At 43.7% G+C, this 18379-nt stretch overlaps 1 protein-coding gene across 1 annotated transcript in view; it reads right to left on the bottom strand.

The window, feature by feature from the left end:
* The window catches only part of map3k5 (mitogen-activated protein kinase kinase kinase 5), a 144723-nt gene that overhangs the window by 58540 nt on the left and 67804 nt on the right, over positions 1-18379 (bottom strand). Inside the window, exons 9-14 of the mRNA XM_078399739.1 lie at positions 13601-13760; positions 9929-10082; positions 7770-7877; positions 7599-7648; positions 5383-5478; positions 4068-4149 (exon numbers count right to left, since the gene is read on the bottom strand). Of these exons, the coding sequence (XP_078255865.1) occupies positions 4068-4149; positions 5383-5478; positions 7599-7648; positions 7770-7877; positions 9929-10082; positions 13601-13760 (650 nt within the window). The remainder of the gene's footprint in view (positions 1-4067; positions 4150-5382; positions 5479-7598; positions 7649-7769; positions 7878-9928; positions 10083-13600; positions 13761-18379) is intronic.

The raw sequence follows: 18379 nt of genomic DNA, 5'->3' as shown, positions 1-18379 counted from the left end.
TGGACAGTGCAAAATGCTGATCTCTCAAATTATTATATCAACCAAACCACAACAAGGTTAACATATTAACAAAAGTAAGGCTTTCTCCGAGGTGAGTAAAGTTCAGGAGGTTTATAAAGAGCGCCAAGAGTCAGCCCGGGGCAATTACCTTGAAGGTCGCAGAGGAGCAGCAGCCAGACCAGCGAGTGAGTGGATTGGCTGAAGGAAGGCTTTCTCTGAGGAATGCTATTGCAGTGCATTTGTTGCAGGATGTGGGAAATCAGGGGCACTGCTGGAGTCACTGACCACTACACCTGCAGGAACTGCGTCCAAATGCAGCTCCTCAAGGACTTAGAGAACTGGAGCAGCAGCTGGATGACCTGCGGTCCATCCGGGACGACGAAAGCTTCCTGTACAGGACCTACAGGCAGGTCGACAAACCAAGAGGGCAGGAGGTGTGACGGGTGGAGACGGAAAGGAAGGGGATGAAGTGAGTGCAGGAGACCTCGGTGGAAGTACCTCTTGCAAACAGGTACACCCTCTTGGGAGCTCTCGGGGCAGACGAGGCTTCCAGTCCGAGTGGCGGACAGGTCTGTGACTTGAATCCTAGCGCTGAGACTCGACCGGCGAGACCGACGTCAGGCAGAGCCATAGTGGTGGGTGACCACATTGTTCGAGGTGCGGACAGGAGATTCTGTGGCGACAGGCAAGACTAGAGCATGGTGTGTTGCCTCCCTGGTGCCAGGGTCCAAGGCGTCTCAGACTGACTTAAGAACAACCTCGTGAGGGAAGGTGAGCAGCCGGAAGTAGTTGTGCATGTGGGCACAAACGACGTGGGTAAGAAGAGGAAGGAGTTTCCGCAAGGTGAGTGTAGAGAACTAGGCAGGAGGCTGAAAAGCAGGATTTCTAGGGTGGTTATCTCTGGGTTGCTTCCAGTACCTCATGCTAGCGAGGGTAGGAACAGGGAGATAAGGGATCTGAATGTGTGGCTGAGGAGTTGGTGCAGGGGGCAGGGATTTAGATTTCTAGATCACTGCAATCTTTTCTGGGGCAGGGGTGACCTGTACAAACGGGACGGGTTGCACCTTGTTTGGAAGGGGACTGACATTCTGGCGGGCAGGTTTGCTGGTGTTACACGGGTGGGTTTAAACTAAACAGTGGTGGGGGGGGGGGGTGGATTCAACAACGTGGAAGTGTATTCGTGCAGTTAATGGGAAAGAGAGTGTAGGAAAGGTCAGGTTTAAACTAACAGGGCTGAGGGATGGGAACCAATGCAAGGAGACAGAGGGCCATAAAAGGAGGACAGAAGCAAAAGGTAGAAGGGAGATAAGAAAAACAAACCTGAAAGCTTTGAGCCTTAATGCGAGGAGCATTCGAAATAAGGTGGATGAATTGAATGCACAGTTCGTAGCTAAGGGATATGATATAGTTGGAATTATGGAGACATGGTTCCAGGGTGACCAGGGCTGGGAACTAAACATGTAGGGTATTCAATATTCAGGAAGGATAGACAGAAAGAAAGAGGAGGTGGGATGGCATTGCTGGTTAAAGAGGAGATTAATGCAATAGCAAGGAGAGACATTAGCTTGGATGCTGTAGAATCGGTATGGGTAGAACTGCGAAATAGCCAAGGGCAGAAAACGCTCGTTGGAGTTGTATACTGACCACCAAGCAGCAGTAGGGAGGTTGGGGATAGCATCAAGCAGGAAATTAGGGATGCTTGAAACAAAGGTACAGTGGTTATCAGAGGTGACTTTAATCTACATATAGATTGGGCCAACCAAATTGGTAACAGTGCTGAGGAGGAGGATTTCCTGGAATGTATACGGGATGGGTTTTTAAACCAATATGTAGAGGAACCGACTAGAGGGCAGGCCATCCTAGACTGGGTATTGTGTAATGAGGAAGGATTAGTTAGCGATCTTGTTGTGCAAAGCCCCTTGGGCAACTGTGACCATAATTTGGTGGAATTCTGCATTAGGATGGAGAGTGACACGGTTAATTCAGAGACTAGGGTTCTGAACTTGAATGAAGGAGACTTTGAAGGTATGAGACGGGAATTGGCGAGGATAGACTGGCAAATTATACTTATAGGGATGACAGTGGAGATGCAAACAGTAGGAATTAACGGGTCCTTTTCAGAATGGCAGTCAGTGACTAGTGGGGTGCCGCAAGGCTCGGCGCTGGGACCCCAGTTGTTTACAATATGTATTAACAATTTAGACGAGGGAATTAAATGCAACTTCTCTACGTTTGCAGATGACACAAAGCTGGGTGGCAGTGTAAGCTGCGAGGAGGATGCTATGAGGTTGCAGGGTGACTTGGATAGGTTGGATGAATGGGCAAAAGCATGGCAGATGCAGTATAATGCAGATAAATGTGAGGTTATCCACTGGTGGCAAGAACAGGAAGGCAGATTATTATCTGAATGGTGTCAGATTAGAAGGGGAGGTGCAACGAGACCTGGATGTGCTTGTCCATCAGTCACTTAAAGTTAGCATGCAGGTGCAGCAGGCAATGAAGAAAGCCAATGGCAACTCCAAAGACGTACAGGTATGTAGGTTAATTGGCTGGGTAAATGTAAAAATTGTCCCTAGTGGGTGTAGGATAGTGTTAATGTGCGGGGATCGCTGGGCGGTGCGGACTTGGTGGGCCGAAAAGGCCTGTTTCCGCGCTGTATATATATGATATGATGATATGATATGATGTTGGCCTTCAATGCGAGAGGATTTGAGTTTAGGAGCAAGGAGGTCCTACTGCAGTTGTACAGGGCCCGGTGAGACCGCACCTGGAGTATTGTGCGCAATTTTGGTCTCCTAATTTGAGGAAGGACATTATTGCTATTGAGGGAGTGCAGCATAGGTTCACCAGGTTAATTCCCGGGATGGCGGGACTGACATGAGGAAAGAATGGGTCGACTGGGCTTGTATTCGCTGGAATTTAGAAGGATGAGAGGGGATCTTATAGAAACATATAAAATTCTTACAGGATTGCAGGATTGGACAGGGTAGATGCAGGAAAAATGTTCCTGATATTGGGGGAGTCCAGAACCAAGGGGTCACAGTTTAAGAATAAGGGGTAGGCCATTTAGGACTGAGATGAGGAAAAACATTTGTGAGTTGTGAATCTGTGGAATTCTCTGCCACAGAAGGCAGTGGAGGCCAATTCACTGGATGTTTTGAAGAGAGACTTAGATTTAGCTCTTAGGGCAAGGAAATCAAGGGATATGGGGAAAGAACCGGAACGGGGTACTGATTTTGGATGATCAGCCATGATCATATTGAATGGCAGTGCTGGCTCGAAGGGCCGAATGGCCTACTTCTGCACCTATTTTCTATGTTTCTAAATTATATCGCTGTGAATAACTGTGGGAAAAAAAACCGTGAAAAATAATAACACCTCACGACTATAAAATAAAAACTGAAATAATCAGCAGATCAGGCAGTACCGTGTGGAAAGAGAAACAGAGTTAATGTTTCGGGTCACAGACCCTTTGTCAGAAACCTCATGATTAACTAATGTCAGAGAATAGGGCAAATGTCATTCCAGTTTAGATCAAATTTATGAAAGAGCTATTCACTCCAACAAAGTCCAGACTTAGTTGATGGAAATCCCACTGACTGAGGAATGATAGGAGTGACACAAGAAGAACACATAGATTATCAGATGCCTTTTATATGTATTTGTATGACAAATTGACAGGAATGAGCTTTCAAATCGAGATCCTACAGTAAATCTTGAAACACGGTCTGGAGTTACAACATCAAAGCTGCTTTTAGGACTCCTATGGTTAGAATCAGTGGGACTACCATGTACCTGACCTTGTTGGGATTCTTCTTGCCCTTTTCAACTACTTTCTCAATGTAACTATCTATCAGGGTCGTGAGCCTTCAAAGAGCTGGGCAGACACGATGGACCAAAAAGGTATCTTTGTGCATTCAATTGAGTATCAGTAGGTAGTACAAAGGTCTGATATATTCGCATTATCATTACAAAATCCTGAAATGCTAATTTGTTTGTCACTCCACAGTTGCAGCTGAATATATTGGGCATTTTCTGATGTCTTTTAAATAAAACGTCTGCCTTACCTCCAATGCATCTCCCTCGGAGTCTCCTTCTTCAGCACCTTTTCCCACCTCATCTGTTATACTATTCACCATTTCACAGAATCTGAAAAACAATCACGCCACCAACATCACGGTCAAAATGAATCAAATCTTCAATGTATAATCCTGTAATTTCAATGTTCTTCCAATCGTCCATAAATCTGTTATTGTGCAAAATGAAATCCTGCCTAGCAATAGCGCTTCCAATCAACCTGTAAGATTAAATCTGCTTTCCTCTCTGTGCCCGTTGCCGAACTTGCTCAGCAATATATTTTATTTCATATTTCCAGCAGCCAAAGTATTTTTGCTTGATCCCTTCCTTGCAATAACACATCATTCTGCAATTTGCCACCTACACTTTTCATTACGGATCACATCACATTGAAAACAAGATACTGGTTAACAGCAGATGAAAATGTTACAGAAACAAAATAATTTTGCTGTTAAGCAAACATTTTTTTTTGGCAAAATATTACGCTGTGCCAAACTCAGATGTATTTAAACGTGTATGGCCAGTGATGCTGGATGAAGCTACATTATGTTTTTCGAAACGTTATCATGCAGTTTCTCTTTAAATTCTCATTGAACTTGTGGTTATGAAACAGTGATTTTACTGCCAATAAAACCATTTTTTTCCCAGTTAAACGGGTTGAACAGAAAGCATTAACATGTTTTTCCCTGACAATATTTGACCTGCATTGTTAAAATGTTGACTATATTAGACAAATTATTTGAATCTCATGAAAAGTTTTAAGCCTTTGACAGCATTAATCTTTGGATTTATTGGAAAACAATCTATTTGTTCCATATTAATTTCTCAGAAGGATTTAACTGCAAATTCTGACAAGTCAACAGCAAACTAATCGTCCAATTTTCTTCCAATAGTTCTTAATCTCATGTGGATCAAATGGAAGGTTAAAAATATATTAACAAGTCCACTACTGTTTTAACTTTCCAGTAACATAGTTTAGATAGATTTGGACAGACAATAATGATTCACTCCTGCAATTGAGGGACTCAAAATTATTAAACCAGTAGCTCACTGAAAAGTAGAATTTTACTTTTTACACAAAAATATAATTATTGAGTCTGAATGGCACAAAATTTCATACAATTATATACCATGATTACTCCCTGCAGTGTTAACTTCTAACCTCAAGACAGGGAAAGGAGGAGGGGAAATCAGCTGAGATCAACACGCGTGCTCAGTTAGTTATTTAGACAGATATTTAGTCAGTTAGTTTGCACATGATTTGTGGATAAGGATCTGGGACTTCATGGAACTGAATATACACACCTTTTACAATGAAGCTCTGTGCAAAAGTATATCTGAAAGTCATCTGTATTATGCAGAACATACAAGAAGCAACAGCGTTCATCGCATTTGGAAACACTGAAACAGTAAAAAGAACAATTTTAAGGCTACTTCAGTAGGTCAAAGTTCAGTCGTCCAGTTTACTTAAATCTTCAGAACACATGACTTAGGTGACAGATCCCACGCATCTACTTAAATTACATTTGCTTTTATTCTTGAACCACCTGTAGTTCACACAATAAAACTCATCCACACTCTGGTAACTCATCTATATACTAAAACTCTTGTTTGTTTGTTTGTTTGTTTGTTTGTTCCAGAACTACAGTCAAAACGGTGCACGATAGCATGACAATTTTAGGCCCACCTTACTCACCATCGTCCATTTGGTGCTAATGGAGGAGTTTCATTGTTATATTTTTTAAGTTATTCACATTTTAAAGTTTAAATCTATCTCCTAGGGAGGGAGGAAGGGGGTGGAGGGAGGGGGGATAAGGGGGGTTGAGGGGGATGGAGTGGGGGGAGGGGGAGGGTAGAGGGAAGTGGGAGGGGAGGGGGAGAGAGGGAGGGGGAGGGGGGAGAGGGGAGGGGGGAGAGGAGAGGGGGGAGAGGAGAGGGGGAGGAGAGGGTGCTGCACCAATGCAAGAGAGGTTTGGGCCCAACGGGTCCACTTGGTCTAGTCCATTATAAAAATGTTATTCTGTAGTTCTCTCATTTCTCCTTCCCTTCTCTGTGTTGGCAGTGTGGCTGCTAACTGAGAGGAAAGCGCAATGAATATCTTTAAGCAAAATGGGATAGCGATTGATTCTTTCCCGAGGAAGAGGCAGCCCAAATCTTACTTTTGCATGTATGCCTGCTACTGTATTCAGTGTAAATCTATTATTCTCCGAAGCCGTCGACAAAAAAATAATAAATTTGGTTGCTTTTTGCTTGTTTTATCTGAGCTGGATTAATGAAAATCATTATAAAACTCACAAATATAAGGATAGAGACAAAATAACATTATCGTCACTTTTTGAATATCCCAGGGAAGTACAAAGCTTGATCTGGAGGGGAATTTGCAGGTGCTGGCATTTCCATAGGCTCTCTACCCATGTCTCTCTAAAGTCAACTTCCACTGCTTCGCCGATGATATCCAGCTCCTCATCTCCACCAAGTCAATCTCCACCACCACACACTCTACACTGACAAACTGCATCACTGAAATAAAATCTTGGCTTCAATCAAATTTCCTCAAACTCAACTGCAACAAATCTGAAATCATCATCATTGGTCCAAAAACGCTCACCAAATCCATCCAAAACTTCATCCTCAATATTGATGGTCTCCCAGTATCCACCTCCCCTCACATCCGGAATCTCGGAATCATCTTTGATCAAACCCTCTCCTTCGACAAACACATCAAACACATCACAAAGACAGCCTTCTTCCACCTCAAAAACATTGCCCGTCTCCGTCCATCCCTCTCCTCCACAGCTGCAGAAACCCTCATCCACGCCTTCATCACCTCCCGACTGGACTACTGCAACAGCCTCCTCTATGGCTCACCCTCAAAAATCATCAGTAAACTTCAATACATTCAAAACTCCGCTGCCCATCTACTCACCCACTCCCCGATCCGTGACCATATCACCCCCGTCCTTTACAAACTCCACTGGCTCCCCATCCCCCAGAGAATCCAGTACAAAATCCTCCTCATGACCTACAAAGCCCTCCATATCCTGGCCCCATCCTACCTGACTGACCTCCTCCACGGGCACACTCCCACCTGCACCCTCCGCTCTGCTGCTGCGAATCTCCTGTCCCCCCCCATCTGGACCAAACTCAGATCCTGGGGGGACAGGGCTTTCTCCATCGCTGCTCCCACCCTCTGGAACTCACTACCCCAAACCGTCAGAGACTCCTCCTCACTCACCACATTCAAAACATCACTGAAGTCTCACCTGTTCAGCATTGCCTTCAACCACTGAAGGTCACCTCACCTTCTGTCTCCTTTTTCTGTTCGTTTACTTATTTATCTATTTATTCACTTCTCTATGTTCTAGAAATCCCTGTAAAGCGTCTTTGAGTGTTTGAAAAGCGCTATATAAATGTAATGCATTATTATTATTATTATTATAAACTAAATTAAACTAAACTGCATGACATTCGCCACCGTGACACGGTAGCTCACTGGGCATTGACATCAATCAGTTCCTTACCTCACACCCCTGATTGAAGTAGCATTGAAGTTCCACTCATAAATGGCATTCTGTGATTCCCCATGTGGGGGAAAAAGAAACAAGAAGTGCAAACACACGTTATAGGTAGAATTCAATGAACACCGATAAATTCATTCATTCAATTCCTCTGTACCAAGTGCAACATATTACCTTATCACTAGGTGATACATGCCAAATCGACACAGTCTTCTCTTCTGCCTCATTGTTTATGGATAAATAAGCAGGCTGGAAGACTTTGGTTGGCTCCAAAATTAAAACCTAGCAAATCAAACGTAAAAATAGGGGAATCGTTTCCGTATGTTTAAATAGTACCATGTTCAAGAATTTAAAAGTACTCTGAACACTTTTTTCGACACACATGAGCATTCATGAACTAGTATCATTACCCAGTCTCATCATTCAAACAAACCTGCAAAATGTCTGAATCACCAGTTTGTTCTCCATCAGTAGATATCAAAGATACAAGAGGAACAAGATTGATCACTCCATTGAAATCGCCCATACTGAAGGGTAGTACGCAAAGGAGCCAATTTAGTAGACAAAACCTGCCGTTCGCTATGCCTCTCGCAGTGTAATCCGTGTTTTGGGGGAACAGTATGTGTGATTATACCATTAAAACGCAGAATATATCTCATCTATCAATTCACAGATTTTTGTTATTTTTCTTTTTAAATGTTTCTGCAAGTTTCTGCAAGTTTCTGCCTACTAAAATGGCGCCTTGACTTACTAGGGTCGAGTGGTCTATCTTGTTCCTCTAGTATCTTTGGTAGATATAGATGTGCGAGAATTGGTGTGAATGTCCTGCTACTCAGCTACCAAAACACGAACACATTCCGCTCATTTTCTCGGCATCCTGCAGTTTTATCATATAACGTGCATTAACTCATTAATTGAATCTTGATCGACATTGCTATTCACCGGCGAAGGTATCACAAAATGCTGGAGTAACAGCGGGTCAGGCAGCATCTCAGCAGAGAAGGAATGGGTGACGTTTCGGGTCGAGACCCTTCTTCAGACTGATGTCAGGGGAGGGGGCGGGACAAAGATAGGATGTAGTTGGAGACAGGAAGACAGTGGGAGAGCGAGTCTGGGTCAAAACATGGTCGTAGAGTAGGAGGGCAGGCGGAATCACAGAGGGGGAGCAGTGAGAGGGCATTTTGCTAAACTCTCGTCGAAGAGAGGAGGAGAACTTCTTCAAAGTAGACATACCTTGAGGAGAAATCGCAGTGGAGCTGCAAGTTGTGTAGGAAAATAACTACAGATGCTGGTACAAATCGACGTTATAAAATAACTGCAGATGCTGGCACAAATCAAAGGTTTAGAAATCTGCGCCAGTAACTAAATTGCTAGGGCAGCTTTGTCATGCACCTGGCAATGTACCAAAGCTGATTGCATGCCATGGATTTTAATGGATTGAAAATCAGGCATCATATGCATCAGTCAGGCAACCTGCACTAATTTAGCACCCTATCGGGAATGACGACATAACCATTGGTCCGAATAATAATTGCTAATCTTGCTACCAATGGGCAGATTTCAAAAAAAGAATGAATAGAAGAATTTTATACACTTTTGGCATTTGCACTGCATTTTTAGTACAACGCTTGGGCACTCAATGCCGTTGATTTCCTCCATATTCTGCATGCTTCATAAGTTCAAAAGTTACAGGAGCAGAATTAGGCCATTCGGCCCATCAAGTCTAATCCACCATTCAATCATGCTTGTTCTATCTTTTTCTCTCAACCCCATTCTCTTCCCTTTTCCCCATAACTGCTGACACCAATACTAATCAAGAATCTATCAATGGTAAACACAAAATGCTGGAGTAATTCAGCGGGTCAGGCAGCATCTCTGGAGGGAAAGAATGGGTGACGTTTCGGGTCAAGACCCTTCAAGAATCTATCAATGTCTGCCGTAAAAATATACATAGACTTGAACTCCACAGACTTCAGTGGAGTTAAGTTTGGAGGTCACCTGTTCAGTGCTTCTGATACCTATGGCATTCGAAAGCTGCAGACTCTTGAAGGCTTTCATATAAAAGTGTGGTTCATACATACTGTACTAAGGGAAGATGGACACAAAATGCTGGAGTAATTCAGTCTGAAGAAGGGTCTCGACCCGAAACGTCACCCATTCCTTCTCTTCAGAGATGCTGCCTGACCCGCTGTGTTGCTCCAGCATTTTGTGTCTATCTTCGGTTTAAACCAGCATCTGCAGTTCCTTCCTACATTGTACTTGGGGCATGCAGGTACACAACACTAGAATGCATGTGCTTCAGCACAAATAAAACTCTCGGTAAAATTACATACTGGAAATCGAACCAAAGACAAAGCTTCATTGGTGGCTTCGACAATGAAGTCCATCCAGAAGTCCATCAGGTCCTGATTCTCGAACGGCTGCTCTGGAGTCTGTTTCTTAAACCGTTGATATATGTGGATTGTTTCTACAACAGACTTCAAATACCTACAAGTACAGACAAATGCAATCAAAAACTGATCGGAACAAGATAAATGCTAACAGATTATTTTTAAGTTCCATTCACAGACTAACTCGTATAAGTGTATGGCGAAGATAGACCCAAAATGCTGGAGTAACTCAGCGGGACAGGCAGCATCTCTGGAGAGAAGGAATGGGTGGCGTTTCGGGTCGAAACACTTCTTCAGAAGAACCCATTGCTTCGTTTCTACCAGCAATAGACAATAGGTGCAGGAGTAGGCCATTCGGTCCTTTGAGCCAGCACCGCCATTCAATGTGATCATGGCTGATCATTCACAATCAGTACCCCGTTCCTGCCTTCTCCCCGTACCCCTTGATTCCACTATCTTTAAGAGCTCTATCTAGTTCTCTCTTGAAAGCATCCATGCTTTCGACAATAGATGCAGGAGTAGGCCATTTGGCCCTTCGAGCCAGCACCGCCATTCAATGTAATCATGGCTGTTCATCCACAATCAGTACCCCGTTCCTGCCTTCTCCCCATATCGCTTGATTCCGCTAGCCCTCAGAGCTCCAGTGTCTATCTTCAGTGTAAACCAGCATCGGCAGTTCCTTCCTACTCATGCTTATGGCTTTAGTTTTCAATCAATTTATTTTAAATTGCTCCTCAGTCACAATATAATTGAAGCTAAAGTATAACATATACCCCAGTGTTTCCGTTTCATACAGTCTGAGGGTAATTTATAAAGGATTGAGATGGTAACTTAATTTATGGAAAAGGAAAAGGATCTAGTATCACATTGCAATAACGAGAGCAACATCTCATCAACATATGACTTGAACATTAAAATAAATTCCTGATCATCAATCTACAGGACAGGGGCAACAATTGCCTGAAGTTCCACTGTTCTCTTGCATGCTTCCAAAATGGCGCTGAACCCAGAGCCACAGAAGCAGATCTACAATCACAAATCACAATCACTCCAAACTCTTAAAACTCCACACCTACAATAGCATTTCCCTTATCGTGTATCTATACACTGTAAACAGCTCGATTGTAATCATGTATCATCATGTATTGTCTTTCTGCTGACTGGCTAGCACGCAACAAAGGCTTTTCAGTGTACCTCTGTACACATGTCAATAAACTAAAATGAACTGAATTTGGACCCAAGAGAATATTTGGTGCTGACCCAAAATTTCTAACTGTCCAAAGTGACTAAGCAATTATATTAGTCATAAATTGAGTAAGCTCACCCCCATTCACTGAAACACAGAAATATCATTCTGTCACATGAAACTACACCAGAAGGGATGAATTTCAAGATTTACCCTTGTATTCCAATCAGAAATTATGTAAGTAGATGCTCTCCTGTGTCTCTATTGTTTAGTTTAATATAGTTTAGAGATTCAGTGACTCTAGACATGGACCCAAGATACTTGACATATTAACATAGGCTGCATTCTTTTAAAATCTTCAAATACTTCTTTGACTACTAGCAGTCATCTTTTGATCCTTCCTTTGCAGTAAGACTTTCTCCTGTTTCCTTTATCATCGTCACTTTTTTGCAAATCTTTAATTCATTGGTCTTTATCTCTCTACATCATCACCTATATCTCTCGTTTCCCTTCCCCCTAACCGGTCTGAAGGGTCTCGACCCGAAACGTCACCCATTCCTTCTCTCCAGAGATGCTGCCTGTCCCACTGAGTTACTCCAGCTTTTCGTGTCTATCTTCCAGCATCTGCAGTTCCTTCCTACACTTCTCTCCTGTTTCTATAACTTGGCCACCTCTGAAAACTCCTTCCTTCTATTGTTAAGTATTTCCACAGGTCTTGTCCCAACAGCAATAACAGGGCTATGTAGTGTTCCTAAGCCTGTCAGACCCAGTTCCTGATCTCCACTGATGCCAGTGTGCGGCTGACCGCTGTAGCTTCTGCCTGGTGGCTGGTGGGCTGTGACACTCTATTCAGTGGTATCTGCTCTGACCAAACCACTCTTCTTTAATGGCGCTGAGTCCCAACTCACCAGCTACATGTTTAATGCAGACAGATTAGAAACTTGCAGCAACCATATCCTTTTTGCCTCAATTCCATTCATCACAGTTTGATACACTTTGTACCATGTTATGGATATTTCTTTCCCATAAGATTTGGATATTTATTTCTAAACCTGTGCATTTATGCCTCATCTGCCCTCACCTTGATAAACAGCCTAAGTGTTAATATAGGCAAGGTAATAGAATTGTACTTATCAATATTAGTCTGATCCTGCATAGTTTCATTGTGCCAACGGGCTTTATCTTGCACTAAACGTCATTCACTTCATCATGTATCTGTACACTGTGAATGGCTCGATTGTAATCATGTATTGTCTTTCCACTGGCTGGTTAGCACTCAATAAAAGCTTTTCACTGTACAAGTGACAATAAACTAAAATAAAACTGAACTGAACTGCAAACTGAACTGCAGATTGCCACTTGTGAAGTGCCAGTAACTGTTTCAACGTCACACTCTACCTCGGGACTTCTCAAGGGTACAGTCATGAACAAGTTGATGAGAAAGTCTCAATTACATTCCCCTGCACCGTAACTCCACACTCACTTACTGAGCCTCATAATCTCACAGTGGGCCTAATCGACTCCAACTTGCTATTTCTTATATTTACGAGAATAATCCCGGAGATGACTTATGAGGAGCGTTTGATGGCTCTGAGCCTGTACTCACTGGAGTTTAGAAGTTCGAGCGGGAGGTCTCATTGAAACTTAAGATAGACACAAAATGCTGGAGTAACTCAGTGGGATAGGCGGCATCTCTGGAGAGAAGGAATTGGGACAATAGACAATAGGTGCAGGAGTAGGCCATTCGGCCCTTCAAGTCAGCACCACCATTCAATGTGATCATGGTTGATCATTCTCAATCAGTACCCCGTTCCTGCCTTCTCCCCATACCCCCTGACTCCGCTATCCTTAAGAGCTCTATCTAGCTCTCTCTTGAATGCATTCAGAGAAATTGGCCTCCACTGCCTTCTGAGGCAGAGAATTCCACAGATTTACAACTCTCTGACTGAAAAAGTTTTTCCTCATCTCCGTTCCAAATGGCCTACCCCTTATTCTTAAACTGTGGCCCCTGGTTCTGGACTCCCCCAACATTGGGAACATGTTTCGTGCCTCTAACGTGTCCAACCCTTCTTCAGCCTCAGAATAAAAGGACATACCTTTACAATGGGGATGAAGAGGGATGTCTTTAGCCAGAAGCTGATGAAGTTGTGGAATTCATTGCCACAGACAGCTATGGAGGGCAAGTTATTAGGCATTTTAAAGTGGTGATGGATAGGTTCTTGATTAGTAAGGGCATCGAAGTTTACGGGGAGAAGGCAGGGGAATGGGGTTGAGAGAGGAAAAATAGATCTGTCGTGATCAAATGGAGGAGCAGACTCGATGGACAGAATGGCCTAATTCTGCTCCTATGTCTTATATTTATGAGAAACGTTACAATTCTAATTTATGAGAAACCTTATTATTCTAATTCTGCAGGCATCTAAACTTACCAGGTAGGCGCCTTGAGTTTAAAGAGCTTCTCAGAAGCCATAATAACTCGGAGAGGATCATTTGCTAACATGCTGGCACCAAGGTAAAAGCCCACATCCCAGTAACTCTGGATTTTTTCCAAGTTTCCCTTCTTCCCCAGTAGGCTGCTGAGTTTCACACCTGCATAAATAAAAGTATCACTGATGTTAACATCAAATACAGAAATCAGGAACATTGTGTAACAGTAAAGGAACTCCCCTTAAGCAAAATTGGAATGAATATTTGAGGTCCTTTTTATTCTTTCAGTGCAGCCACACGTTTCAAAGTTCAATTCAAGCAGTTCACTTGGAGGATGTCAATTTAAATGCTGAACAATTTTACTTGGACTTTAGATATACAGCACGGAAACAGGCCATTCGGCCCACCGAGTCCGCGCCGACCAGCGATCACCCAGTACACTAACACATACCTGCAGACTAGGGACATTTTTTACTGAAGCCAATTAACCTACAAACCTGCACTTCTTTGGAATGTGAGGGGAAACCGGAACACCCGGAGGAAACCCGCGCGGCCACCGTACAGACAGCGCCCGTAGTCAGGACCGAATCCAGGTCTCTGATGCTGTAAGGCAGCAACTCTACCACTGCGCCACCGTGCCACCAATTTCTTGATCACTTGCCCAATTTAGAGGAAACACATGCCTTGCATATTACAGCTTTGTGGTCAAAATGTAAAGACGATGACAATAAATTTCAAAAGAGGTTTCTTTCAAGGGAATATATGTGATCAAAACGTTCTACTTTAAATTTAGGACCACTTGACCCTTTTCCAACAAAGAGTCTATAATTTGTAATACTGGCAGCAGTCACAAAAATAACATTTTATTTCCCCTTGAGCTTTATGTGGGATATTGCCGTCAATGTGTGGTGTTACTACAAATTTCAGACTACAAGATGACCATCGAAGTGAAATCATAATATTTACTTCCAACAATATTTGCTAGTTTTCCGAAAAGCAAAATTGTCATATCAATAACAAATATGATCCATTGCGTTATAAGTACAGGGTGTCTTTAATCCCTTTGATCTAATTGCAAGGGTTACTCTGAGCCCATGTTCTGAAGAGACAAATAGTGCCAGGATTCAAAGCATAAAATAGTCTATAATGCAAGACATGGGTAACAATTCCAATGCAATCTTTTTGCATTTACTGCACAATAGTTTTAGTCCACTACAGACTTCAACACCTGTGTACTTAAACATAAATAGCATGCGCACATATGCAATTTGCATTAGAATCTTCTATTTTTGCTTACCTTCCATTGGACATGATGGCAAGTGCTGGAACCAATATTTTAAGCAGAACGAATAACACAGTGCCCATTCCCCCTGCTTCAGTTGAACACGGAACACATGTTAAATCTCAGGTATTTATTCACAAAATGCTGGAGTAACTCAGCAGGTCAGGCAGCATCTCAGGAGAGAAGGAATGGGTGACGTTTCGGGTCGAGACACTTCTTCAGATGCCTCCCCTCTAATTTCAGTCCGAAGAAGGGTCCCGACCCGAAACGTCACCCATCCTTTTTCTCCAGAGATGCTGCCTGACCCGCTGAGTTACTCCAGCATTTTGTGTCTATCCTCGGTTTTAATTATAATTAGAGACAAAGAATATAAAAGCAGGACAGTCACGCTGGATGGTCAAAAATCACTGGTTCAGCCTCATCTGGATTATTGCGTTCGATTATGGTCACCACAATTTATAACAAAGAGGTGAGGACATTGGACAGGGTCCAAAAAAACATGAATGAGAATAGTTCCAGGCATGAGTGATCACAATTTCAAGGACAGATTAGATGATCTGGGACTGTTCTCTCTGGGAATGAGAAGGCTGAGAGGCAGATTGATAGAGATATTTAAAATAGTGCGGAGTTTAAACCAAGTGAACACTGCGTGGTAGTTAAACTTCAGTTTAATAGAACATTTTTTTAAATAATTACTTTAATAGAAGGCTCAATTACAAGAAGTTACTGCTGGAAAATAAAGGAGAAGAGAATTAAAAGTGATTTGAAGAACTACTCTTTTCTGGCTGGATTGGATCCTGGAATTTGCTGCCTGTTGGTGTAGTGGAGGCACATTCAATTTGTGGCTTTCAAGAGGGAATTGAACAAATATATAATGAAGAAAACTGGGTGGGGTTATAATCATTGAGTCATGCGGCACAGAAACAGGCCTTTCGGCCCAACTTGACCAAGATGCCCCATCTACACTGAACCAACCTGCTTGCGTTTGTTTGGCCCATATCCCTCTAATCCTATCAATGCACCTGTCCAAATTAGTTTTAAATGTTGTTATAGTACCTGCCTCAACTACCTCCTCTGGCAGCTCGTTCCATATACCCACCACCCTCTGTGTGAAAAAGTTGTCCATCGGGTTCCTATTAAATCGTTCCTCTCTCACCTTAAACTTTTGTCCTCTGGGTATTGATTCTCTTACTCTGGGCAAAAGACTCCATGTGTTTATCCTATCTGTTCCACCTCATGATTTTATACACCCCTATAAGATCACACTTCAGCTTCCTGTACTCCAATGAATAAAAAAGTCCTAAGGAGCCTAGGGATAGGAGTTAGTGATTTGCTCTGGAACAACACCTGTGCGGACACGATGGGCCAAATGGCCTCCATTTGCCTTGCAACTAATCCATACTTCTATAAATCTATACCTCCCGATAAGCAACATGCAGCGGAGTTGATCAAATCGTTGCCACAGACGGCTGGGGAAGCCAAGTCAATGGATATTTGTAAGGCACAGATTCTTGATTAGTACGGGTGTCAGAGGCTATGGGGAGAAGGCAGGAGAATGGGGTTGAGAGGGAAAGATAGATCAGCCATGATTGAATGTCAGAGTAGACTTGATGGGCCAAATGGCCTATTTCTGCTCCAAAACGTATGGACTTATTGGGGTGAAATTAAACCATGGCAATGGCAGGAGGCAGACAGCAGCAGATTGACCATGATAAACTGTGTCCAATTTTCCTTGATTTTTCACTGGTTTCAATGGAAACAAAAGTCCGCCAGGGTAAACAGTAGTCTGTTTTGCACTAACACCTGTGTCGTACCTCATCCCCGTTCAGATTAATTTTCCTGCCCTCTTCCCTTAACACATGCAGAAATACAATTTGACACACTCAACAGCGGCACAAACTGAATATATTTTCTACTGATTCAAGAGCAAACACGAAAGTCCGTCACTCTTCACGAGCTCTCGTTTCCGGGGTTTGTGGTTGAGAAAACTTATTTTTAGTTCTGCAGATGCATTTTGCATTCTGCTGAAACTCATCTTTCATCGACTGGGGATAGATTATTGAAACGTGTCTGAGAGGGATTGGGGGAATAGTGGTGGTGGTTCAGATCAGAGAGAAGATGTGTAGGAAAGGATGTGCTTTGCTTATCCCTTAGAATAACTTCTCGGCGTACTCTGGAGCTCAGCACGTCCTAAGTGTCCTAACCTGGCGTTATGTTTGGCACAATGTGGGCCGAAGGGCCTGTTTCTGCACTGTACTGCTGCATGTACTCAGGAATTCTGCTCAGTAACACCTGCTCAGCTCAGTGCTTTTGATAACATGAAAAAAATAATTCTGGCTCTGTGTACAAGATGTTGTTCTGTCCATTTAAATCACAGGACGGCACGGTGGCGCAACAGTAGAGTTGCTGCCTTACAGTGCCAGAGACCCGGGTTCCATCCTGACTGCAGGTGCTTGTCTGTACGGAGGTTGTACCTTCTCCCCGTGACCTGCGTGGGGTTTCCCCCGAGTGCTCCGGTTTCCTCCCACACTCCAAAGATGTGCAGGTTTGTAGGTTAATTGGCTTTGATAAAGATTGTAAATTGTCCCTAGTGCGTGTAGGATAGTGCTAGTGTACGGGAATCGCTGGTCGGCGTGGACTTGGTGGGCTGAAGGGCCTGTTTCCACGCTGTTTCTCTGAACTCCAGCCACACACCAGCTTGGGCCCATCTTCCGGCATGGACATCTGCACGAACCATTACACAATAACACTATCTGTAGAGATGTGTAGAGTCAGTGGGCTCTCCGGCAGCTGGACAGAAATGCAGCAACACAACCTGCATTAGGACAAGCTCCAAGCATTTCAATCCTTGTTAGCTGGCTATTAGAAGATTTTGAGAGCTGCTGAAAAACAGGATGGCACAGAGGCACTGCTTGTGAAGGAGCTGCCTCACAACTCCAGATGCACTTGACCACCACAATCCCCCCCGCCTTTCTCCCCCACACCTCCCACTATGCAGCTAACCTGTTGTGGCCCCGAACAGACAGACTGTGTAGAGGAAGCCTTGTGTGGGAAGGAACTGCAGATGCTGGCTTACACCGAAGATGGACACAAAATGCTGGAGTAACTCAGCGGGACAGGCAGCTTCTCCGGAGAGATGGAATGGGTGACGTTTCGGGTCGGGAGACTGAAACCCCCCCTCCCCCCCTCCCCCTCCCTCCCTCGCACCGTCACCGCACACAGGCCGCAGCGCAGCGGGCAGCTTCTTAATCACAGGGCGGCACGGTGGCGCAACAGTAGAGTTGCTGCCTTAGTGCCAGAGACCCGGGTTCCATCCTGACTGCAGGTGCTTGTCTGTACGGAGTTTGTACCTTCTCCCCGTGACCTGCGTGGGGTTTCCCCCGAGTGCTGCGGTTTCCTCCCACACTCCAAAGATGTGCAGGTTTGTAGGTTAATTGGCTTTGATAAAGATTGTAAATTGTCCCTAAATTGTGCGTGTAGGATAGTGCTAGTGTACGGG

This window comes from Rhinoraja longicauda, chromosome 5 (genome assembly GCF_053455715.1).
Source record: "Rhinoraja longicauda isolate Sanriku21f chromosome 5, sRhiLon1.1, whole genome shotgun sequence".
Taxonomy (NCBI): Eukaryota; Metazoa; Chordata; class Chondrichthyes; order Rajiformes; family Arhynchobatidae; genus Rhinoraja; species Rhinoraja longicauda.
This window is presented reverse-complemented; position numbering and strand designations above follow the sequence as displayed.